Source organism: Cryptotermes secundus, unplaced genomic scaffold (genome assembly GCF_002891405.2).
Source record: "Cryptotermes secundus unplaced genomic scaffold, Csec_1.0 scaffold1826, whole genome shotgun sequence".
NCBI lineage: Eukaryota > Metazoa > Arthropoda > Insecta > Blattodea > Kalotermitidae > Cryptotermes > Cryptotermes secundus.
In genome coordinates this window covers 59,798-85,965 of record NW_019729943.1, presented here as the reverse complement: position 1 = coordinate 85,965, position 26,168 = coordinate 59,798, and the positions used below count along the sequence as shown (strand labels likewise).

Genomic DNA, 26,168 nt, shown 5'->3' with positions numbered 1-26,168 from the left:
GATGAGTCTATACGCCACACCACTCAACGTCTTTCATATATTCCAGAGTTTTTCACCGTTCTTCTGTAATATCAATTTAATATTATACTCCCATCAGTAACTGTATCTTGCATGTGGTTCTTTTCCTTCAGGTTTTCCAGCCATACTTTCTTATCATTTCTTATCTCCCTCGCATCCTACGTTCTCGTTGGCCACACGCTCCTTCATTTAATTATCACATACCTCGAAGAACAAAAACTGTGAATAAAAGTGATCAAAAATCACTGAATGGAGAAACAGATTCCTCAGTCTTAGCGCCGGGTAGATCACCTGTCGAGAATCACCGCTAGCCTCTATGAGCAGCACCGAGCAGGTTGGCGTTTTGGTACCATTGTACACTGGTATTAGGGAGATGCTTCCCTTTTTCGAATATCTTCTGGGACACCATTGATCTTGACTAAGATTTTTCGTGGTTTCACTCAGACCCTCTAGGCATTCGCCTAGGTAGTACCTCGCAACTCTTCGAATTGGTCATTCAGACACTCGAAGCTCTATATTCCTACTGCCGGTAGAGTCTAACTGGAGACTGGGCTTCAACTTCAATTGCAGATCGTACGCGGAAGGGATGCCAATACCTGTGGATGTCTTTGAAACGTCAGAACGTTTGTGATCTGGTGGAACGCCGATGAACTGCTCATTTCCTGAATAAAGTTGGAAGGGAAAGGAGGAATATTTTGGTTACCTCTCCGGTCACCATTTTGTGTTTGTGAACACAAAAAATCGGACATGAAAGGGTTTAATCATCCGTGAAACCGCTTATTTGTGAAGCGAATATGATTGAGGTTTGGGGTTTGAATCGGAACGATAGAAATTTCTAACAGCATACAAAATGCGAACTCGCCAGCCGCAGCATAAGCACTGAACGCAAGAGTAGAACAAGAACCCCACTGACTTTGTGTTAGTACATTACATAGGTTAAGTCAACAGCAAGACAAGGACAGAGGATAAGCATCATGACTAGGGAATGGATTTTAATACAAATGCATATTTCTTTGTTGCAACCAAAAATTGTGCTCATATATGTATATATGTATGAATTACTTCATTTCTTTAGACATGAGTTGATTATGCATATAGATAAATATTGCCTGTTTTATGAATAAGCATAATATTTTCGAAAATCTCTATTTTTGAGCGCTTATTGTTCTTTGTGACTGATGCAGCAAGTTATATAATCAAAGCCGGTACTGCTCTTAAAGTTATATTTCCAAATATGAGACATTTGACTTGCCTTGCCCATGGGTTGCACCATGTCGCAGAAACAACTCGTGCAAATTTTCCGCTTGTTGAGAAATTGGTGTGTCTTCTGTGAAGAAGGTACAAAGATTGTTATCAATGTTATGGACTAAGGGAAGCACTTAAGGGCCGCTCCATAGCTCAAGCGGTTAGTCGCTGGCTTCCCACCGCGGCGGCCCGGGTTCGATCCCGGGTCTGGTCAAGTGGGATTTGTGGTGAACAAAGTGGCGCTGGGGCAGGATTTCTCCGAGTACTTCGGTTTCCCCTGCCAATCTTCATTCCACCAATTGCTCCACAATCACTCTCACCTATCATCTCGGGCTGGTACAATAGGCCAGAAGTGGCCGCAGTGCAAGGGACTTTGTCCCACCCCACTAGCAATAAAAAAAAAGGTGGAGCACTTAACTTTCGCAACCATCTTTTCACTAAACAGTATTTCAACACGACATGCCGCACAGGACAGCAGTGCCGGCTTTAACTGTGAAGACTACATTCTTATGGTATAGGCGCCTTTTGGTTTCAAGGATAGGCCCTGAAGTACACGGCATCACATCCCGGAAAGCATTAATATTGTTTGCGGTGTAAATAATATGGTCTGCCTCTACTTATATAAGCACAAGGTCATGAAAACGAACGAGGTAATGGAGGTATGGCTCCGTTTTTCTTAACCTTCGGCACTGAATGGAGGTATGTGCTGAGCTTGATGTCCCGGCTGCTTCGACCCCGATGAACTATACATATGAGACTGGGTGGGCTTCACAGGAGGTCTGGACGCAGAGAAAAAGAGAAAATTCTCTTCCTTCATTGGAAAACGATTCCCGCTTCTCAGGCCGTCCAGGTCTTTATCGAATTTGTGACCGTTATTAAGTAAATGTAATGGGCGTAAAGCGGACCGTTTGAGATGCCAGCGGGAATTGTGAAGGAGGTGGACACAACTCATACATGTAACGTATGAAGTGCGTGTTGCTCACTTATCAGACCAAGTGTAAAATTTGGGATCTGTGGTGATAACAGAAGACTGTCAGACTTTCGGGATAGTAATTTTGTTTACTTACTTATTTTTCCTGCAGCAAGTCTTTCAGCCGTTTTTCTTTATTCTCAATCGAAGTGAGGTTCATGTTAGTGTCTGTGTGTACCTGTGGCCATGTTCTCTGTCACTATCACCTGGCCCAATGGACCCAGTGCCGTGTGAGCACCCACGTCTCCCAGCCGTATGTAGCCTGGATGATACAAACAGAGCAGCTCTATTGGGCTTTGTGACTGGAAAGTATTTTGTTGAGTGCTGGACATTATTAACGGTAGGCCGACATTTGTAAAAGAGCACTCGACCTTTGACAACACGAATTTTATGTAAAATATGTGTGGAAATATCTGCTTTGGAATGAGTGCGGGTGTACGTTCAGGTTTCAGGAAAGAGACATCAAAAGGCTGGAAGAAGCATAAGCAAGGTTTCTAGGCTTCCTACTGGGTGTTACAGAACTATATCAACTACAAAATAACAATACCAGAAAAGGCTGAATGTCCAGTATACCGTCTGCCAGTGAAACTGACGACTGCCAGCAGAACTGGTGACATCACACAAGGTCAACGAAGAAGCTGCTTAAGAACGAAATTTGCCATGGAGCAAGTGGTATTAGGAAGTCCCAGGTCCGGGAGTCTGGTGTCCTGTCTGTCCTCTGTATTTCCAGGCAATTTTAGGGATACATTACATACCTTACATTACGCAATGACTGCTTCCTCTGAAATCATTTCCTACTCCTTACTCGCTCACTGTCCCCTCAGTGGAAGTTACAGCCTGAACTACTGAAAAGTACTGCTGGCTAGGGAAGCCAAGAGTGGAGGCATGTCAAGCAAGCGGTAGAATGCAGTCAATGAACGCCATGGCGAGATCAACTTCACTTGGACGTTTGTGATGTAGGGATTATATTTAAGCCTAATGACGCATAATTATTGATGATGATAATGACGATGTTGATAAAATACTTTTAAGCTGCAGTACAAAATCGTTGCTCCTTGGTGTGTTCCAATTTCGAGCTGCCACTTGAGCCACAGTACATGGCAGTGAGACGAACACTTGTTTCACTTTTCCCCTTAAGCACGAGCCCGGACCTGACAGGAGCAACACGGCGATTTCAATGTACAGCGGCGGTCAGGAGGGAGGGGGGCGGTATCCGGAGAATTTGCTTACAAACTTAGGTTTAGGGCGTTTAGGATTACTTTCACTGATCGCCCTGGAGTATTCAGGGGAGGAAATTTAGTTATTGAAGATTTCTTAAGTTTTGTTGGTATTATTTGGAGTATTTCCTTCTTTTCCTCAGTTTTAGATACGTGTTGAAAGAGGGGGGGATGCCTGAATTGTCCCCCCTGCTGGCGCCCGTGTCCCCACATTGTCCTGACTAAACCCAAGTTAATGTGGACGTTTACAGTTCTGATTACCGCAAGTTTCTGGACAGTGTCGAACATTTCTGGGTCGTTGTGTCTTACTAGCAAAAAACTCGTTAGAATCTGACAACTTCGCGAACTTCGCGAGTGGGAAGAGAGAGCAGCGCTTGCGCCTGCCGTGTAGGCAGCAAAAGCAAGTGGACAGCTGACATCATGTTATTGTGTTGCATCACCAGTATGGCTTCCGTTTGAAGTTGCTGCAGATTGGCGAACCAACCCCCTCTGAGTGGCTGTATGGGGCAGAGACCTTCAGTACAAGGTGCTACTCAAGGAATATCCTACCTCCTACTGAATTAAATATTCCGCTACTGTGGCCAGGATAGTCCACAACTTGTCTCTATCCTGAGCCAGTAGAACCACATTCCGTATTTTCGTACATTATTTATTTAAAATATAGTTTAGTATCATGATCGAATTTACGTGTAGGTCTCCCAACTTGTGTCTTCCCTTTAGGTGGATAATATGATTGAAATTTTGGATCGTGATTCTTTATCTCAACATGCGTGCTACATGTCCTGAATTTGTCAGCAACCTTATTTTGATCACTGCAATTGTATATATTGAAAATTAGAAATTATGAAGCAAATTGTTCCGTCTTATTTTTGCCCTATTGCCCCTACCCTGATGTTCAAACGTCCCTCGCCCCTCGGCATCCTATTCTCAAACACCTTCAGTCCAAGTTCTTCCCTTGGCGTGAGAGACAAACTTTCACAATGATGCAGAACGACAAGCAAACTATGTTGAAAACTACTGTGCTCTCCGTTGTAGCGGCATGTAATTGGGATAGCCCGACGTTTCGGAGACATATTCCTACGAATCGTCGGTCTTTCGCCTATCTACACGGCATTACAACTTAGAATTCTGTACTTTTTATAGTCACCACAATGAGAGTCTCAAATCCAACAAAACTGCAGTTCCCTATAGTTCAACATTTGCCTTTTATCACAGCAGGCGATATGGCGGGGAACTCCGAACATTCATCAATTTCATTCTCCTATTAATCAGTTCGTAAATATATTTCATAGGTGTTATTGTGATTTGCCGCATTAATGACCAGTCTGACAGCTATCTTCATAATAAAATTCTGACCTGCATTTTGGTAACGAGACCTGGAAATATTCTTATATGTCTCTATGCTATTTGCACCTCCGACTAGCTTACACCCTCATTTGTTTCTGTTTCCTGTTTCTGAGACTGTTTATCAGTTCCTGAGATTAGACATGAGGACAGAGATGGAAAGGAAGACATGCTCTCCTTCTCATGATTCATTTTATGCTCTTCTTACACAAGATGATTTAAGCGATTCATAACAACTGTTCTACCTATAGTGGACGTTTTATGACGTTGCTTATATCTATGCCCAGGCAGACGAGAATGTCTCGGTCTGTTGCCTGAAATGTGTGCAGTCTTTGGCAATAAAGTGCAAAAATCGATTTAGCATCGTCGGCTTCCGTTGAATTGCTTTTTATCTCCTCCACACCGCCCTTGCTGTATCCTCAGTACCCTCTCTGCAATGTAATCCAGACCCGTACAGATATGTTCAGGGGGGCGCTTTATCTAATGTACGAAATGGGCCTCTGACTTTAGGGGACCCCTCTTTGCGATCGTCAGTACTACGTGTTTGACCTCCCCCAAACTATTTTCGAATGTCTCAAGAATCTAATACTACTTCGTGGCCTGTAGTCCGCAAGCGAACTATACCGACCGAGGGACCGCCGTTTATCGGCGAAGTTAGTGCCAACTTTAGCGGATAGAGGGTGTCGCGTGGTCAGCGTAACTGATCCCCACGGCCGTTAATCTCGGTCTTCTAGACCGGAGTCTCAAGAATACATGTGCGAAATTTTAGTAAGTTCTAGGGCACGCAGTAGTGTAGTTGGCTGAGACACTCTGCTACAATCCTGAAGGTCGCGGGTTCGATTCCCGGTGAGGTTATTGAATTTTTTAATTTACTCAATCCTTCCAGCCGCATTACGGCCCTGGGATCATCTCAGCCTCTAACAGAAATGAGTAACAGTAATCTTCATGCGGGGTAAAGGTGGCGGACGTGTAAGGCCGACAACCTTACTGCCATCTATGAGCCGATTGTCTAGAATATGTAGAAGCTCGACCTCTCACACACCCACGGGCCTTCACGGCCTGTTACAGGGATAGCTTTACCTTTTTTATAGCAAATTCCAGCAAGTACGGCAGATGTCACTAGAATGGAGACGACCTGAGGGTTTCTTCTTTGCCCTTAGATGTCACAAGCATAATCAGGAAATGGTATAAATAGTGACCATAGTGACTGTCTCGTCAAAATGCAACATTGGGAATTGTAGAACTGGTAATTAAGGTCATCCTGACATGACTTCCCTATAAGTACACAGCAGTGAAGGCAAATGGATTGAAGTAGATCTGGAAAGCCGTTAAATTCTACGTTGCATGATTTGATGAAAATAATCATAAACCAAAGAAGTTTCAGATTATTTGTCAGTAATCGTTTTGTCCTCTGTCACTTACGTTAATATAAGTGCATTGTGTAGGTCGTTGTTTTCTTTTCTCACTGGCTCTACAGTCCCCTTGGGCCCTGGCGTCTGATTTTTTAGTTCCATGATCATTTTACAGACGGTAGGACTCCTTGGACTAGTGATCGGCTCGTCGCAAGGCCTCTACCTAAACACAGGACAACACAAACACATACACAAACAAACATCCATGCCCTGAGTTGGATTCGAACACACGATCCCGGCTTCCGACCGAGCGAAGACAGTACATGACTTAGACGGCTTGGCTACCGTGACCGACATTGTGTAAATCCTGCTAGTATCAAATTCTAAGATCTCTGTTTTAAAGACGTAAATAGAAGGGTTGCCTAAGTTCATAATCGACCCAAAGTCTTGAATCTGTTTTGGATGCCGTCACTTACAACGAACTCCGTTGAGCAGTATCAGTTTTTAGAAGCCGTTAGTATTTGAGCTGGTTGGTAAGTCTGTTCTTTTTACGGAAAGCGTCTTGAAAATAGTTGAACTCCGGACCCAATCCTGTGCCACTTGAATATAGTGGTTTTGCATGTTGTTTTCCTTCTTGTTACCGCCACACCTTGGTGCATCCTATAGTTGCGAATGTAGACATGGCTCCACATACGGATATGCCATGTGGAAAGGAACATACTCAGCAAGCATTCGAGGACAGCTTGGGGATGGGATGGGAAGCCGACAGGCCCTCGCCACAGAAAGCTAACTTACACAATCTGGACCTCATCTCAAATTACAGTTAAATTTTGTGACGTCTGTCCATCCGTCCGTCCGTTTTGAATGATGAAGCGCAGTTTGAGATCGTCGGAGGATTAATGTGATATGACAGATCGACTGGAAATGGACAGACGTAACTAACTTTTATAATTGACGTGTCATGTGAAAATCACACCTATGCCTATACGACACAACACAATTCACAAAATGGTAGACACAAAGCCACGGGTTTGGAAGCTACGATCGTATTTCTCGAGACACACTGACAAACGGGAGTAATGCTAGTAGGATATGAGGGGCCTAGCAAAACCATGAAACCCAGGGTAGTTGGCTCCCTGTTTCTTTGCAATCTAATTTCATACGTGAGGCCTCACGAGACTTTGAGAGTATCGAACCGTGGACGGCTAACATTGTGTCTGTATGCAGGGCAAACATATTCATTGCCAAACCATATCCGCTTACAAAGGGTGCATAAGCCCGCTACAATTACACATATATATATTTTTTTTTCGTGTTTATAGTCTTTATCAGAGTTACTGGGGAGTTCAGTTTACTGGATACAAACCTTCCGCATCATGTATCACAAACAGGAAGCGCGGTTCACACCGGTACGACTGATTCTAATCGACGCGTCCCTGTTATTTCTTGAGAAGGTTCTGACGACAAGTGAGTATAAAATCTAACATATGGGTTAAAATAGGAGTACGGCCACATTCAGTGCATTAATTTGTTTACTGCTCCATTAAAAGACGCAATTCTGAGCTATTAACCAAAGCGACTTGTTCATCCGTACAATGTCGAAGTTGGTATTCATAATAATTTATTTTATTTTACGTCATCCTATTCAACTGAATAATCGCCATTAAATACTAAAAGCAAATACAAGGAATTCTGCTTTCTGCCGTCAGTAACCCCAGGCAAATGCAAGGAGATTGCTTCAAATTAAGCCACATCTGCTTTGTCATTTCCAGTCAGTTATTTCCTAACCAAACTATCAACCCACTGTATACGGAGTGTTTCACGACTTTAGAGAATAACTGCAGGAAGTGATTTCCTAGGACTTTTTGATCAAAGAAGTTCATATTAACATGTGTCCGATTTTGGACGGTTACGGAGTTATGACCGTTTTTTCATTCTCGTACACGCCCTCCTGTGAACCGCGTCTATCATCTGGCGATTCGCTATTTTTAGCCAGCTACAGACAGCTNTGGCGGGTCGCTATTTTTAGCCAGCTACAGACAGATCGTTCTCGTTGTCTCAACACTTGAGGGGTACCTAAGGCGTGGTGGGTTGGTGTGTCCCGCGCAGTTCACAGCCGAGCGGCAGCCTGTGTTGCAGCTGGTGGTGGCATTTTAGAAAATCAGCTTTAAGCACCAATAAATTCAAATTAAAGTTAATTTCATGAAGTTAACTTTACATTNACGGGTTTTGTGACGGTAACTCAGTTCTTGCCGTGGCTGAATATCAGCAACGGTTTCCGAATCGTAGAATACCGAACCGGAGAGTGTTTACTGGAGTTTACCAGGCATTGCGAGATACCGGTAGACTTCCCGGCGTTCGTATTGCAGCCGAGCGTGGTGTGGATGAAGGCGTCAGTGAAGAAGGCATTGTTCGTATGGTACACCGCAGTCCGCGTACGAGTACGCGAAGAATTGCCAGCCAGGTCTCCAGACTTAAGCCCACTGGATTATTTTGTGTGGGGATGGTTGAAAGAACTGGTTTACAATGTGAAGGTAGCAACGCGAGAAGCTTTGCTCGGTCGCATTCTGGACGCCGCTTACCACATAAGAAACAGCCAGCTGACGCTGCTACGTGCCACCCGCGCGGTTCACAACCGAGCGGCAGCCTGTGTTGCGGCCGGCTGTGGCATTTTCGAAAATCAGCTTTAAGCACAAATGAATTCAAATTAAAGGTAATTTCACGAAGTTATCTTTACATTCATACTTTAAATGTATCATGTATTATGCTGGTTTATTATTTTGTTCCGTGTATTGTCAGTAATCGTTACCTTCTATTCTGAGTTTAAAACGGTCATAACTCCGTAACTGTCCAAAATCGGACACATGTTTATATGAACTTTTTTGATCACAGAGACCTAGGAAATCACTTCCTGCAGTTATGTCCTAAAGTCGTGAAACACCCTGTATATATATGATTTAAAAAACGCTTAGGCCAACTTGCACGAAAGTGGTCATTTGCAACATGTGATTCTTCTTTCTTGCAAATGTACTCTCACTTCTCATACGATCTCTCCCATCCACGCGACTGAAACTTTAGTTTCAGCTACCTTCTCAACCACAGATGAGCGCGATCGGATTGGTCGGGTTCTTATCGACGTCAACTGCGCAGGCGCATAGTAAAAGTGAGTTTAGCCTTAAATGATGTCAAGCTCTTTTGTTACTAGTGTGTTGTTAGTTATTTAATAGAAGCTTAAGCTTGCAATGTGTGAATATGAAGTGCGACTGGTTTGAAATGACTGGCTGCATACGGTCAGTCTTATGCAACTGGTTTCGCCAATGGGACTGCACCTTTCACCGGAATCTCCTTAGGTGTGAACCACCCCTCCATAGTGTGCTCCCACAGCCCTGGAATTGTATCGCCTTCAGAGCAAGACACTGCGCTTCGTGCAAAACAACCTCAATGTTATTGCTCGAACACAGAAATGTGCAAGAAATTTAAAGGCATTACTTTACTGCGATTATAATAATTAATAACAAGACCACTGATGAAAATGCCCACGACCGTTCAGCAAATCAGTAAGAAATATAGTGAAGAAAGCAGTCTTCTGGGATGTGGCGCCGTGTACATATTGTGTTAACCGACGTTTCGGAGGAACCTACCACCTCCATCTTCAGGGTAGAAGAAAATCTGCGAGCGAGGAACCAGCGTGAGCAGGTGCTAGAAGACTAATGTCTAGCAGAAGATGGAGTCTATACTTTCCACCGAAACATCTGTTAACACAATATCTACACTGCGCCACATTCCAGAAGACTGCTTTCTTCATAGTCACCGCAGTTAAAACCTCAAATCTTACAAGAAATAGAGTGTCTTTTTTTTTTGTACAAATTCTTACTTTAATCAGTGTGAACGGATAGCAAATTCGCTTGACATCGTGGAAATAAGCGGTTACAAAATTTACTGGGTATACGAGTATGAAAAAAAAAATTGGTATTGATTACACAACTTTTAATTGGACGCGGGGAAGAGGTGGGGTAGACACGTACCGATTGCAATACCTGTTGTGTTGTGTATTGAAGTTCTATCCACAACCCCCACTCTCCATTATTTAGCCCTTGTATAGCTAAATGCTTTTTTGTGAATAATCCTTTATCATTTTTTTGCCATATGAAGTCTAGAATGAAGCAAAAATTCAAAACACGCTTTTTAAATTTTATTTGCAAATGAAAGTTTATCCTTTGTTAGTTGAAATAATAGTATGAACTTACTGAACCGATACTGGTGTATGTGTGTGTGTCTGTGTGTGTGTGTGTGTGTGTGTGCTCAGGCTCCAGCAGAATGGTCGTCCCACGCTGATGAGCCTATGATCATGAGTGCCTTTCCATATGCTCAGCTTCATCCGGTGCTTGTAAAATTTATTGCAACAGCCTTTCAGAATCAAACGTTCATTATAGAATTTTGCCTCTCATTAGATGGTCGGAGCCGAGACAACTCAGTCGGTACAGCGGCTGAGTTGCGGGCTGTAAGACCGAGAAATTGTGGTTCAATTCTCGAGAAGGACAAGAGATTCAGACTGGCTCTGGGGCCACGAAGCCTCGTATCCTGTGAGTACTAGGTGTTTTCTCATACAGATAAAGCTGTTGAGGCATGAAGTTGACCGTTAAAAATACATGGTGCTGTAACTTTTATACCCCATACATCTTCGTGGCGATGTGCTTAACGAACAACTTTATTTTACATTATAAAATTTACGCTACGTGCACGGAAAGCGGCAGCTGCTCGGCAGATCAAGACATTCCCCCTCTCCTAAGAATCCGAAAATATAGATCACGCTCACGACAGCCCTCCATGGGACCCTGAAACGGCTGAAACTGTTGTACACCGACTCATAGAGTTATTCCGTGGAAGAGGCTGGTCTCTCCATGGATCTTGCTATGAAGGTGAACTTTAGATTGAGTTGTGTGTCAGAACAGCTTTGAATGGCGGTATTGTTACTGTAAGTCAGTCCGTGGATAACTAGTGCGTCTCTGTGGCAACATTTCTGTCGCACATTGAAAGGACCGCTGCCCAAATTGGCAGGCACTCTGTATGAATGAGAGTTATGCTGTGCCAGTTGGTAAGAACATTCACAAAATGTTATACAAATCGGCAAGAATGGTACACGAATCGATGCAACAATTGCATATGGCCAGTTGCAGATTTAACCAAGAGTATCTTAAACAGTTTCCTTAATTTATGGCAAGTAACTCTAAAGGGGAACAGTTTTCCTTGACATGCTGATAGTACCTAAGGTGGTTTAGAAATACCCTGAGTTCTATAAACTTTGAAAATTTCTGTCTTCTGGGATGCCACGCTGTGTAACATTTCATCTTTACCAATGTTTCCGATGAACTTCTAGTGGCGTCTTTCACTCTGAATATAGAGGCAGTAGCTTCCACAGACATACGCTTAACACCCTGTTATATTACACGGCATGATATCACAGGAGGCAACAATTGACAGGAACATTCTCTGAAAACTTCAAATCTTTTGACGTTCGAAAGATCTTGCCAATGGGCCCTACTCTAGGCCAGTTGATTTATTCCACAGTTCCATACACCCCTTCTATAAGGTCAGAGTATTCTCCTATTTATGCCTGTCTCTTCCAGATAATACGAGCCTACTATGAATTATATGCACCGTTATGCCTGCCAATTTCTGGCATAATGATACCGAAACTTATCGAAAAATATTCATCAATATCTTTTCTCGAATGTGCAAGCACATCTCTGCTTGAGACATTTAAGATGAATAGTTTTCATTTTAATTTGGCGCAGACCATCCAGCCTCGTCAGATGATTGATCGGCGGAACACCTGGCCTGTATCGTCATATATCCTCTTTCCAGTCTGCTTCCACCATCAAACTTTGCATTATATTTGACTGCGCTGTTTGCAGTCTACAGGACCCTTGGAGCCGCTTGCAAAATAAGGAGAAAAATTTCGTCGAACTCTGCAAACCCGGCCATAGGAGCAGACTAGGGCTTTGTAGAAGAAAGGACGTTTAGGCGGCGCAGTAGTTCAGACGGTTAGTCACTGGCTTCCCACCGCGGCGCCCCAGGTTCGATCCCAGGGCACTTTATGTGGGATTTGTACTTCGGTTTCCTGCTCCCAATTCTCATTCCAACGACTGATCCACGTTCCTCATTATCTGTCGTCCGAGGCTGGTACATCAGGCCCACTTAGTGGTCGACGTTCCAAGTGGACTCAATCCCACCCCACCCCCCAAAAAAAGCTCAATTATTTTTCAATTACATTATCTTCCTTTTGCATACAACGTTTCTTGTGCACCCCCCTTTTCGCTGCTACTGGACGTTGGGACACTTTTGTACTTTGACCCACAAAATGAAGGCAGAGGAACACGGTATTTCGATTTACTGGTCGTAACACTTATTTCCTCGCAACTTGACGCGAATTTTTGGGTTTGATGTTCTCACGGCTGTCCTATTAAGAGTACTACCTCTTGGGCTGTAAGGTCTTGTAGCACGACGAGAGCCAAGATTTGCGGAAGAACATGGCTCCCCATCTCCGGGGACCAGGAGGAAGCCAAACAGTAAACTTTGTTCTTAATGGCTAATTGCATCACTTGCTCTTTGGTGTTGAAGATTTCTCCAAAAGTCTCTAAACATCTACCAGACTATACGACGTTTAGACATTGAAAATAGTGTTCTTCATCGCGTTAACTGTTTTCAGTACGAGAATATGATACGTCTTTCTGAAATATATAAGCTGATATCTTATTCCCCCCCTTCGTACCAGGAAACGTACATTCCAACTGAACCTGCAGTTGGTCATTTTCACTTCTGTTGATAAAGTCACCCCAGTGGTTCAGTTTCACTAAGAACACCTTCGATATGAACACGCGGAGCTGAAGCCTGTCGGCCATGATGTAGGATTGTGCACTGAAATTTCGGCAGAGTGCTCTTAGCTGTCAGCCATTCTAACGACTGTTCGGTTAGTAGAACGACACAGAAATGTATTTAATCTATTGCCGTCTGAGAATACTCTCTTCTGGGCTTCTCAATATATCTGAGTTTTCAGTCTGCTTTGTTTGTTTATTTCTTCGTTTATTCTTCGACCCTGAATATAGAGACATTATCCTTCTTCGAAACGTTGGGCTCTCTGCAAACTCCACAACGTTACAATCCACAAGACGGCACTTCTCACAGACACCTCTACGAGAACCTAAACTGCAACACCCTAGCCTTTCACCAGCGTTGTTCTTTTATTGGGCACTGGATTTTAAAAATGGGTGTTGGCATTGACTTATGCAAGTGCAAATAGCCGCTTCTATGGAGCCACCAACTGATCTCTTACTGGACAGCAGACCGCCCATACAAAGGGCCTCCAAGCGTGGTACTCCTAAAGGTCGTGGTATTTAATTAGAATCATCGAATTTACCGTCATTAACCACAGGATACAGAGAAATTCAGCCATCTCCTGGACAGCAGGAGGCAGAAAGAGAACAAACGAGCGAGGAACGAAAGTGTACTTTAAATTGCAACTGCTACTTCATTACTTTCTCATCAAAGTTATCAAAGCAGATACAAGCTCTTCTACGTCAAATATACTCGTATGTTTTGTGTTTATTTGCTTTATTTTAGGAATTACGGGAAGGACATGCATAACCACATATTTGCGTAATTAATATAGCAGGATACATGGGAACTGTACAATAACACTCCACCATTTAGCAAACGTGAAGATGGGGAGCTCTGCTGGTGGAGGACCTTCCGCTCTTGATGCGGAGTGCACGGACGACTCTCTTTGTTTTGCTCTTCTTTCGAAAGCTTTACTAAGTACACATGACGAAGTTAATTCCAGGGACTGTATGAATGGACACAGCAGAATTTTGCTCACATTGAAAACACATTTTGGTTTACGTTCCAGCGTTCGCGCTTCAAGGATTATGGAATGGAATCAGAGGATTAGAAGTTTCTTGGCTCATTGGCATGTTCGCGGCCGTCATAACAGGACGCTGCGCCTACTACCCTGTATCTCTGTACCTGTCCACTGATGGAAGCCGAGAGCCCTCTTCTTCATCTACATCCAGTAATTATCCTGTGACGTGGATCGCTTGGCATTCGGTCCCCTGCAGACAACTCCGCCGAACAGTTTTTCTTAAGAAGCTTATACTAACTCAGTTAACTAAGAAATGCTTCGAATTTTATGGCTCATTACCATCTTCATTAATCCCTAAATATATATATGTATTTGTATTTATACAAATTTGGATTGGTTATTGGATTTATTGGACTCTTATTATCCACAACTACAAAAAATCATAGCACTCTTGTTAATTAACCACTGTTCAGTTCATTGCAAGACGCACTAGGTCTTCACCAGTCATCTCCTGGTAACGGCTCTCAGCACCGTATAACCCTCAGCTTGTTCTCGCTGGCTAGCGACCCTCTCATATCTAACCCAAGACAGTAATTGCAAGTGTCCCTTCACGTTCTCACCTCCCTAAAGTCAAAGCCAAAGTCACGTTACGACCGACGATCAGCCGACCAGTCAGTCATAGTGCCAAGCCCCATCTGAGGCCCAAGGCCAGATTTTGTACAGCTGCGGTTTTGTCGGTGTGGGGCGTCCTCTCTGATGAGATGACGGGTCTATCACCGCGGTCATAGTTAGTAGTGCATGTTNGCGACCTCGAATCAGATAACAAAACAACATCCCCTGATAGGCAACAGATTCTTAATAAGCAAATATACGCAGCCGTTACTGAGTAACGCCTTCGCAAGCAAACATGTACCCACCGCAACAAATCCAGTCACAACAATAGAGGAACTGCTGGAAATACGTTCTCTAGACGGTCCGAGCCGCAGGGCAGTTGGAGCAATAAGTGTTTTGTGTGTTGTGGAATATTAGCCAAAGGGCAACGACGTGAACACAAAAGTTGAAGAATCTCCATTGTTAAGATCCATTGCCAGGAAACGATTAGTGAAAGCAGACTGAAAAGGCTTAACCTGTGCTCTAGTGATTTGTAAATTGTGGAGATTATCAATAATGTTGTAATTACTTGTACGATATTACGAGTTGTGTGTATAAGTGGTCAATAAATCGAGTCACAAGTCCAAACCCCGTCTATAGTCACTCCTACACTTGACAATATATACAAGGCCTCTGTCAGTCTAGTCTTGATGCACAAGTTTATGCCCTAACTCATGTAGCTCATGCTACAACGGCTGCCTAGACACTTGAACGGTCGTGCCATTGACCGCAGACGAGTTTAAACTTCAGTTGTCTGACATAAGAATCTGCTGCCGGTAAATGGATCAGTACGTTGCCGTTAAACGGATAAGTAGGCTGCTATTAAACATTTAATTTTGGAAGCAAAGTTTCTGGCAGACAGCAATGTGCTAAATAATTTCGAGAGAAACCATTTTTTTTCATGAAAATTCGATCACTCTCAGCAATAATCATCCAGCGCTCTGTAAAAGTTTTCACGTACGTTCTTGTTAACGTGACGTGTGCTGTCGTGGGAAAAGCAGCAGTATTTCAGGAAACTGAAATGCCGCTTTGAAATCCCGGGATTGTCCACTTGACCTTAAGGATCGTTGTTTACTCTAATTTAAATATCTGTTGGGTGACTTTCTGCGGTGTTCCATCTCTATAAATACCTTTTATGACTATGAAATGTTCGTGTCGTTTTAAAGTCTTTACTATCATTAAATCGTACCATACCGTGCCACTAATATTTAATGCACACAGTCCCAAATATCCCATAGTATTATATAACAGATTATTGCCGATTCTAACACTTATGTCCTCTCCGATTATTATAAACTAATTATGGGAAGTATAGGAAACCGGCATATCTCAGTCGGTACAGAGACGAGACAAGGAATCGATGTTCGATTCCCGGCAGGAGGAAAACTTTTCTCTCCCATGCAGCTTCCAGATCCAGGGGTCCGACTTCGATTCCCGGCGCTACCAGATTTTCTGAGTAGTGGGTCTGGAACGGGGTCCACTGAACCTCGTGAGGATAACTGAGGAGCTATTTCAAGGAAATAGCGGCTCCGGTCTAGAAAACCGAGATTAACGGCCGTGGGGATTCTTTGCGCTGACCACGCAACACCCTCTATCCACTAAAACTTGGCACTAACTTCGCCGATAAGCGGCGTTCACTCGGTCGGTATAGTTCGCTTGCGGACTACAGGCCACTGAGTTTTTGTTTGTTTTCTTTGTTATGCAGCTTCCAGACAAACTCAGCCCCCCCCCCCCAACCTGCTATGAAAGGATTATCGGCGCTCTTTCCATGGGGGTAAAACGGGGTTGAAAATGGCCACTCATCTCTGTCTAACACCGAAAGTAAGAATACGTGGATGTGTACATACCTCTTCATAGTGTGATGCTACTTAAGCAACAGGAGAACATCACCTGGGGAATATAAAGCAAGTGTCTGAGTTACTCAGTCATTATAATCGCATTTATCCATTGACAGGAAAATATGCTTTTTTATTTCTTCATTACTCGTTTGCTGCATTGATGCTGTCGTCGAAGCGCACGGCCAGAGAGAAATCAGCTTCCTTGCCTTCAGAAAGAGACGGAAGCTAAAATGAACATCAGAGAAACAGAAATGAGGTAGTGCAGTGGATTCAGTCGGCTCAGAATAGGATCCAGTGTCGGGCTGTTTTCTCCACGGCAATGTAACTTCAGGATCTTAAGGGCTGAGAACTCGATGACAGTTGCCAGCCGCTGAGTCTACCGGGACCTGTCGACAAGGATTCTGCGCATTGGAAAACTAGGCTCATGAATGAGGCTGATCTCTCTCAGCGTGCTCATGTGCTACTGGGCTGCACTCAGAATCAATAATACGATATTTCTACTTTGGAAAGGCAGGTAGTTATCTGAGCGCTGAAGTTCTTGCCATATGCAAGTAATGATTCACCTTAATGATCGACGTAAGCTCTCCTCATAGTCATATCAGCATTTTTCTACTGCATTCCTGCTCATCGGATTTTCTGCGCCTTATGCTGATGAGCGCGATCACTGCATATGAAATGTGATTATAGACAGGCCTGCCAACTGGCTCCCTGCCACGTGATGCTTCGTGATTGACGGTGTCATGAAGTGTCGTGAAAACACACGCTTAATATGGTAACACACATGACATTGTTTTGGTTTACTTGGCAAGGCGTAGTAAAATATATTGTCCAGAAACACACAATTTTCGCTTGAAGATAAAAAGTTGTCCATCCTCCTTTTAGGGCTGTCGTCTCTTGGCACGTGTTCCATTTCCACGCGAAATCAACTCACGTTCAAATCAGAGTGTTCCGGTGCAATGAAACATGTTGCAGCTATGGTCCAGAAACGAGTTTCGCTCACAACCACACACAATTTTTATTGCTCTCGCTTTATTACATCGACTCGAATCGGCATTTTGAAATGATAGGCAGTTTCTGATTCCAGCCGTGTGTCTTCCTCTTACTGGGTCTCTCTGAATGCAAATGTCACACACATTTGTGTCCTAAGATTTACAGGTTATTTATTTATGAACACTGGGACCTTTTAGTTGTAACGTCATGTTGTTCCTTCGAAGTCCACCGACGTATTGGAAGAATGTATTATGTCCATGTTCCCAGTCGAAAGGCAATCCGAAGAACAACCCAGCAATAAGCAGGCGAAACGCTTCTCAGAAATGTCGATAAACCTATAGATTAGTCAGAAATGTGATTGCTTAAGCACAGGACGGATGAGGATGTGGGGTTCGATTTCCGTCAGGGCTAAGAGATTTTTCTCTTGTCTACAGCAACCAGACCGGCACTGGAGCCTACCCAGCCTCTTATGCTGTTAACGGTGGAAGCGCTTTCTTAAGGGGTAGGCACCAGGGACGTGAAGCTGACCACTAACTTCCATCTAGAGTCGAGATCGAGAGCGGTGGAGATATACATCTTCACCTTCCTATCTTTGTTACTCGTCTTATCCACGGCTCCCAGAACCTCACATCTAACATACTTGTTTAACGACGACCGTCGAATGATAGGATCAGTGAATTATAAGCCGCAGAGCAGGTGAACGCAGTGGACCCCATTGCCTTGGCGGTTAGTAACCAGAGTCTGTAGCGTCTGATGGTAGGATGATGGATGAATTGAAAAGGATGTGGAAGGAAGAGATCCTGGTGTAATAGAAGTGCTGTCTCAGATTTTGTCTGTAAAGTAAGTAAAGTAAAGGCATCCCTGTAATAGGCCATGGAGGTCCATAGGGTTGTGAGACGTTGAGGTTCCCACATTTTCTAGACAATCAGCTCATAGATGGCGGTAAGGTTGTCAGCTCTACGTAGCGGTCTCCCTTTACGCCCAAGAATATTTCAAGAATATCCCTGGTACTCATTTCTGTTAGAGGCTGAGCCGACCCCAGGGCCATAATACGGCTGGAAGGATTAGGTAAATTTAAAAACATCCACCTCATCGGGATTTGATCCCGCTACCTTCCGGCTTGTAGCATAGTGCCTCAACCAACTACGCTACCACATGCCCCCGATTTTGTCTGTAGGAACTGAAAAAAAATCAAGAAAAACCTCAGTCATAATAGCTGATGTCGCGACGGAGACTCGAACCCAGTACCTTCCGAATACGAGTCTGGAGTGTGGTCTCCGAACCAGATGGCAACAGAAGCAGCTTTTTGGACGGGGTGAGAACACAACGGGTTACAAGGTGTCATTTAATGTGGGGGAGGGGGGATCGAAGCTGCGACTGTTTGAGCACGTGTTGACACAGATACTGACGCCAGGAGGAAGGGAATTGCTACTCAGAAGTTTTGCGTTAGGAGGCAGACGTGACTGCGAAAAATGTAGATATTGACTTCATGGCTGTAAGTTACGTAAGTTTTAGCCAGAATACAGGGCCCATACAAATGACTTGAATGCAAGAGCAACGTGGGTGCAGACAGGTTCCGTCATATGTGGATAGTTATTTGGAGCAAAAGCGGATCACAGAAAGCAGAACTTCTTACAATTTGGAGACACGTACAGCTTCTAACGATTTTTAAAATCTCTTATTCGGGCAGAATGTATTGAATTATGAAAGTTGCTACAGAACAACATAACATAAGGTAAAATTAATAGAAATCGCCCGTACCATTACAAGTTACTTAGTGTGCAAGCAGCCCACAGCAGCTGCAGCTCTCTGCCTATTGTCAGGAGATGAGCACGTGTCAGTGCGCTGCCTGGTCTGGCCTGTCTCACATCTCAAGGTGCCGTTGTACGTATTTCGAGAAACTTAACAGAAGCTTAAAGAACAAAACGACAGAGCTCAGTCAATGTAGCAGTCCGTCACACATTGAAGTTCACATAGTAAGAACATCACATAGTAAGATAACTGAAGACTTCAGCGCATCCAGGGATTATAAAGCCTAAGGAAAATTCAGAAGGATGTGCTCTTGAATGAGTTTTTCCTAAGGACGGGGACAGAATCCAGTCTCCGAAACGTGTTTTAAAAAGAAACAGGACGGTTTTTCAAAAATAGACAAGACGATGGATAACGTCCAAAAACACATTACTTGTAACAATTTACCATCGTCACAAACTTTTAGATCTTATTAGAAAGTATGATGCGCTTTTTGTAAACATTTGTTTTGAAATACTTGGTATTCGACTTTGGAGACTGACATAGTGGGTTCCTCCGAAATATCCGTAAACTTCCGCGAAACTATTTGAAGTCGTATCCAGGAAGGCAATACTGCTCCTATCACAGCCTTGAGAGCCTCAAACCCCGCATCATGCTGCGTGCAGTGCTTCGTAAATCCGCAAGGAAAGAAACTAAGTAGATGAAGTTTATATCTCAGAAACGTGGGCTGTACAGTGGCGTGGGACAAGTCAAGGGTAGAATTCTGATCTTTTAGATTTTTTTTAGGTAGGAGAAGGGAAAACTTGATTCTCAATCAAACGAGTTGTTTGCCTATTCAGTGAGGTGAATTTGTCTCTATGCCACTTTTATTGCAGGGGCACGCGGTAGCGTAGTTGATTGAGGGGCTATGCTACAAGCCGGAAGGTCGCGGGTTCAAGTCCCGATGAGGTCATTGGATTTTCTTCAGTTGACCTAATCCTTCCAGCCGCACTATGGTCCTGGGGTCGACTCAGCCTCTAACAGAAATGAGTACCAGGAATTAAATAATTTTCCTTGGGAGTAAAGCGTGGCTGGCACGTAAGGCTGACAATCTTACCGCCATTTTTGAGCCGATTGTGTAGATAATGTGGGAACCTCAACGTCTCGCAACCCTATGGGCGTTCACGGCCTGTTACAGGGATAGCTTTACTTTACTTTTTTACTTTTACAGAGAAATGCCTGCCTCAGTCATTTACATTTGTCACAAAGTTTTAAGGAATGTTCGCATCGTGTACTAGTTAAGACTGTAACACCCGTTGAGATTCCAACGGGAATTATTCTCATTTTATGTGTTTCGTCTTATAACTTACTCTGTTTTCTCTCTGTTCCTTTGAAGTCCTACATGTTATGGAATGATAAATCGAGACCGACATCTGGCGCCATTTTTCAACAATAACAAGCACAAATATTCAATAGTAAATCGCCTCTCTCTTACAATATTCTAAGCTTCACATACTCACAGACAGAACAGACATAACGTATTGAAAAACTGCCACTCGCTCATTCGTGATCCAATAAAGACGTGAAGTTCATGCAGCGTGTTAACGCTCGATGTGACGTTGTTATTTTAAACCGAAATCGAGTTGTGAGGATGATAAATCTCACGCTCACGAAACTTGTATAAATATCTGCAGAAGAGCAAGTTTAACAGAATTGGAAGAGATATACGGGCGACGAGTTTCAGTACCACAAACGGACACGTAATAATGAAATTTCAAGGGAAAGAGAAACGGTGTCTTGCTGAATAACACGCACTAAGGGTCCACAAATAGCGGATTCTCATTAATTGTGACATACCTCGTTAGCTGTACAGAGTTCCTTAAAGTTTGTAATTGGCTATGGACTGTCGTGCAGTTTGTTTGAGAGTTTCAGGAGAAAATGAGCACTAATCCTGTCTGAATAATTTTGTCAAAAGTTGGCTGCACTGAACGCACAATTCAGTTTACGAAACTGTAAACTAGTTCACTTTATATAACGGCAGATTTTTATAAACCGCCTGTTACTAATGATATATCTCTCTGGAGACAATGCAGACAGCATTACACAGACCACATTTTAGCACTGAAATTTATTTAATATATTGTGCCCTTAATGATTTTGTGTTGAGGAGAACAAAATAAAGCTTTCTTATTACTCAAGCTTGAAAGATTCAGAGTTTACATATGAAATTCTTTGTAACCCGTATTGCTTCAANAAAAATATATAAGAAATCTGCAAGCAAAGAGACCGTGAGAACCGGTAAGAGATACGTTCCTCCGAAACGTCGGTTAACACCACATATACACGTTACCAAATCCCAGAAGACTGCTTGCTTCATAGTCACCGCCGTGAAAGCCTCAAATCTTACATATATATTCCGGTTAATTGTGAATTGCATTCTTTGGAACGATAATTTCGTGGTCTCCAGAACGAGAATAAATTTGACAAATTTAAATGGAGTGTGGTTCACGAGAAAAACACACATTTGCCAAGTGAAATTGGAACTATATCAGACTTGGAGGTTGGTGTGGAATGGCCGCCAGCCTGGGACCCAGTTAGTTCAGTTGTCAGTTGACAAGAGTTCTGCACGGGCAGCTGTGACAAAAGGACCTGAGCACGGGACGCTAAAGAATCTCCACTGTGTTAAACCTGTTGCCAGGAAACGGCTAGTGGAGATTGTAATAGATTGAGTACACTATTCTGTGTGTGTCAGTTATATGTAAAGTGTGGTTCAGAGTGGTGTGTCCAAGTGGTCAATATATTCAGTTTCCAATTCATACCCCGACTGTAGTCACATATTACAAAACGTGACAATATGAGTAAGTGGCAAGAGCCATCAAGTGTTATAAGCAGGGCCCGGATTTTGATGACATGTCATTTTTTTTCCTTGTATCCTATGCGATGCTCTTAAATATATAAATTTCGGATATGAGCTGCTGGTTACAGAAATGTAATTTTTATAGGTATTTTTTTGTCATTTTTTGACATTTTTAGGTTTAAGGTCATTTTTTTATTTTGGGGGCAATTTTTTGGTAAATTTTTGGACTTTTCAATTTTGGCCATTTTAGGGAATTTTTCTTCATATATTTTCTGAAATGTAAATAATATGGAAGCGAAGTGTTCTTTCTCTTTCTCCTTTAGATAATTTTTCTGGATTTTTTCGGTCATTTTTTAAATATTTTCAGGTCATCAAAATCCAAACCCTGCATATTACATTTTTAGGTCATATTTTACATAATTTTTCTGNAGCTGTGACAAAAGGACCTGAGCACGGGACGCTAAAGAATCTCCACTGTGTTAAACCTGTTGCCAGGAAACGGCTAGTGGAGATTGTAATAGATTGAGTACACTATTCTGTGTGTGTCAGTTATATGTAAAGTGTGGTTCAGAGTGGTGTGTCCAAGTGGTCAATATATTCAGTTTCCAATTCATACCCCGACTGTAGTCACATATTACAAAACGTGACAATATGAGTAAGTGGCAAGAGCCATCAAGTGTTATAAGCAGGGCCCAGATTTTGATGAGATGTCATTTTTTTTCCTTGTATCCTATGCGATGCTCTTAAATATATAAATTTCGGATATGAGCTGCTGGTTACAGAAATGTAATTTTTATAGGTATTTTTTGTCATTTTTTGACATTTTTAGGTTTAAGGTCATTTTTTTATTTTGGGGGCAATTTTTTGGTAAATTTTTGGACTTGTCAATTTTGGCCATTTTAGGGAATTTTTCTTCATATATTTTCTGAAATGTAAATAATATGGAAGCGAAGTGTTCTTTCTCTTTCTCCTTTAGGTAATTTTTCTGGATTTTTTCGGTCATTTTTTAAATATTTTCAGGTCATCAAAATCCAAACCCTGCATATTACATTTTTGGGTCATATTTTACATCATTTTTCTGGATTTTTTCGATCATTTTATAGGTCATTTTTTTAAATATTTTCAGGTCATCAAAATCCGGGCCCTGGTTATAAGTTTAACAGGAGAATATAAAAGCCTACCTTTTCGTGTTTCGGCCGTCCTTGGAGGTCCGGGCCGTGTTCGTCCTCCCCCCCTCATTATAGTTGGACGGCAATATCTTCCCCAATCTCCCGTTGATAGTAGAGGCACGAAGACACGAACCTTAGCTGTTTAAGATTTTAAATATTAAGAATTTGAATAATATTCAACTCAACAACTATTTGTCTTAAACAAAATTTTTATATAAAACATTTCAATTTGATGTACTATGACCAATGTAATAGTAGTTTCCTCAACATGTTGTTATGACTTCTGAAGTTGGTCATAACTGACCGAAACATGTAAAGGAATCATATAAATATACGTTTGAGTCACTCTGGACGGTGTCAAATCATTCTATAATATCCAACTAGCGTGACGGACCAGAATGAATAAAGTTAAACTTAATGTAATTTATTTAAAAACTCCACTTCCTCCCTCAAAATAAATATACTGCCTTTCAAAAACGAAGATTAGTGTGTGAATCCTCATTAGGAAAATAGTCAGTTTTTCCGCGTCTTGTACAAAACACATAAATACACTGGAGACTTCTGTCATCTGGAATATAACACTGTGTAGTCATTTGAATGTCAACCTAAGTTTCGGAGAAGCATGTCGCCTCCATCTTCATGATCGAAGAATGAGCAGAACTCGCTACCTGCTTCACGGTGGTTTCTTGTTTGACTTATTCTTCTACCCTAAGGCTGCGGACACACGAGCGCACAAAATGCGTCCGTTGTAACGAACGTCGTGACGTCCGTTGTAGAAATAAACAAGAGAGGCGAATGCTACATTTTCTTCTGGTTCCATTGCAGACAAAAAAAGCTACGCACCGCATTCTGCAACTGTGTGGTTTCCTCAGCAACGTCCGTCATAAAGTACGTTCGTTGCAACGGACGTACTTCGTGCGCTCGTGTGGTCCCAGCCTAAAGATGGAGGCGACATGTTCCTCCGAAATGTAGGTTGACTTTCAACGGACTACTTGACATTATATTCCAGATGATAGAACTCTTCGTAACACAGCTGTGAGAACCTCATATCCTACATAAATACACTGAATGACTGAAATAGATTATTCTGACAGTAAAGCAAGTGATGCGTGTACTTATCACTGTGCTTAGAATGATTAAGATTAACTGTTCTTTTTATTGCAGGTTTGCCGTATGACTTGGGGGTGTATTGGCAGCAATACCCATGGGTCCTTGGTGAGACTCTTTGCAAGCTGAGGGCTCTGGGATCCGAAATGTGAGTTCACTCAGTGACTTTTTGCGGGTCACGCATGTGTTTCCAAGTTTGTCTACTCGTCCAAATCCATGTAGTTTATGTCAATCTTGTGCATTCTGAAGTGTGCAATAAAATATTTATTCCATATTTTCTTGTTATCTCCCTCCGAATTATCCTGGTCTCAGATAATTAAGTAGCTGTAGTGAATTTGACAGGGGTTGTCCAGTGATTGAGATTAGCTCTTTCTAAGGGACCCAAAGGAATAGGTGTTTCCCCCTTCACCTGAGGATGGAAACAGATCCAGTTTCCGAAACGTTGTGTTCTCCGGTTTCTAGAGTACCGGACAGTGGACAAGTCCAAAAAATCCAGTAATTCTTAACGCTATACACCATCGTCAGATACTTTCAGAACCTACTTCTCCTTTCTTTATTATTTCTTATCCTAACTATTGCTGCTTGAGCGTGATAGGTCTTAAGGGGCTTGAAGAAACACCAGTTCATTGGCTGAAGAGCCTGAGTTGTGTGACTTACATGAAGAGAATTTTAATATCACATGAGTCTGCCAGCTCCAGCGGTTCAAATGCACTGCAATGAGAAACATGACCATCAAGAATAAAGAGGGTTTTTTTTTGTCTTTGGCACTACAGCCCTAGTGGGCCTAGGCCTACCTCCATGAACTTCTCCGTTCACTTCGGTTTTTCTAGATCTTACACATTCGGTAGGACTCCTTGGGCGGGTGATCAGCTCATCGCAAGGCCTCTACCTGTAGACAAACACAGAAAAACGCACACAAACATCCATGCCCTGAGTGGGATTCGAAACCACGATCCCGGTTTCCAAGCGAGCGAAGACAGTACATGCCTTAGACCGCTCGGCTACAGTGACCGCCAAAGAGAGATTTACCCGGAGGATTTCTCGAAAGAAAGTGCTCCTCAAACCATATCAGAAGAAGCATCGAAATATAGCAGGATAACTTAATATTCACGCACACTTTAGATGCATGTAAAAGACCGCCTCTAAATTCTTCATTCTTATTAATTCCTTTAAGAATTAAAATAGGAGAAGGAAATGTCCTCCAGCGATGCAGTACGCACTCTTACACTCTCCCCTCTCTTATGAGGGGTATTGACTTTCGCGTACTTGGCCCCTTTTCTGCCTGAACTTCTCCATGTTTATTTATTAGCTGAATTCCAGATTCGACAACACTGAATGTGCTTTGGGGTTTGTTCAGGAGTTTGTTTTGTCTCCTAACCGTTACCAACATCATAAAACAATTGTTAATTTCTTCTGTCTTCATTCTTTGCGTTCTCGATAACGAAATCCCTCACCCTACGTAATGGAAACTTTCAGATTTCGTTGAGGAGTGAAGCAAGCCAAATGTAACCCACAATTTCTGGTGAGGACATCTGTGACTGACGCCTACCTTTTACGCAGACTAATATTCTACCTGTCTAACAGTCTGTTTGTTAGGTGCAAATCCAGCAGCGTCTAGTCGCTCAATACGCATACCTTGCGCCTTGCGAGTAAAGACAAGTTTCTTTCTTTCTTTCTTCTATCGTGTCTTATTTCTTCCTTTCTAACTTCACAGTTGCGATTTAACGACATAAATTTCTCCCAGAGACCCCATAATATCGTTGCGCCTCCTGCTTTACGATTTCACCTGCTTTATTCTTTCGCTGCTCCGTGTAAAGTCCTTTT

At 42.7% G+C, this 26,168-nt stretch overlaps 1 protein-coding gene across 1 annotated transcript in view; it reads left to right on the top strand.

Annotated features, from left to right (window-relative positions):
* LOC111865908 (neuropeptides capa receptor) overlaps positions 1-26,168 on the top strand; it is a 121,893-nt gene that overhangs the window by 74,046 nt on the left and 21,679 nt on the right. Inside the window, exon 3 of the mRNA XM_023854346.2 lies at positions 24,402-24,492. Coding sequence (XP_023710114.1) covers positions 24,402-24,492 — 91 coding nt within the window. The remainder of the gene's footprint in view (positions 1-24,401; positions 24,493-26,168) is intronic.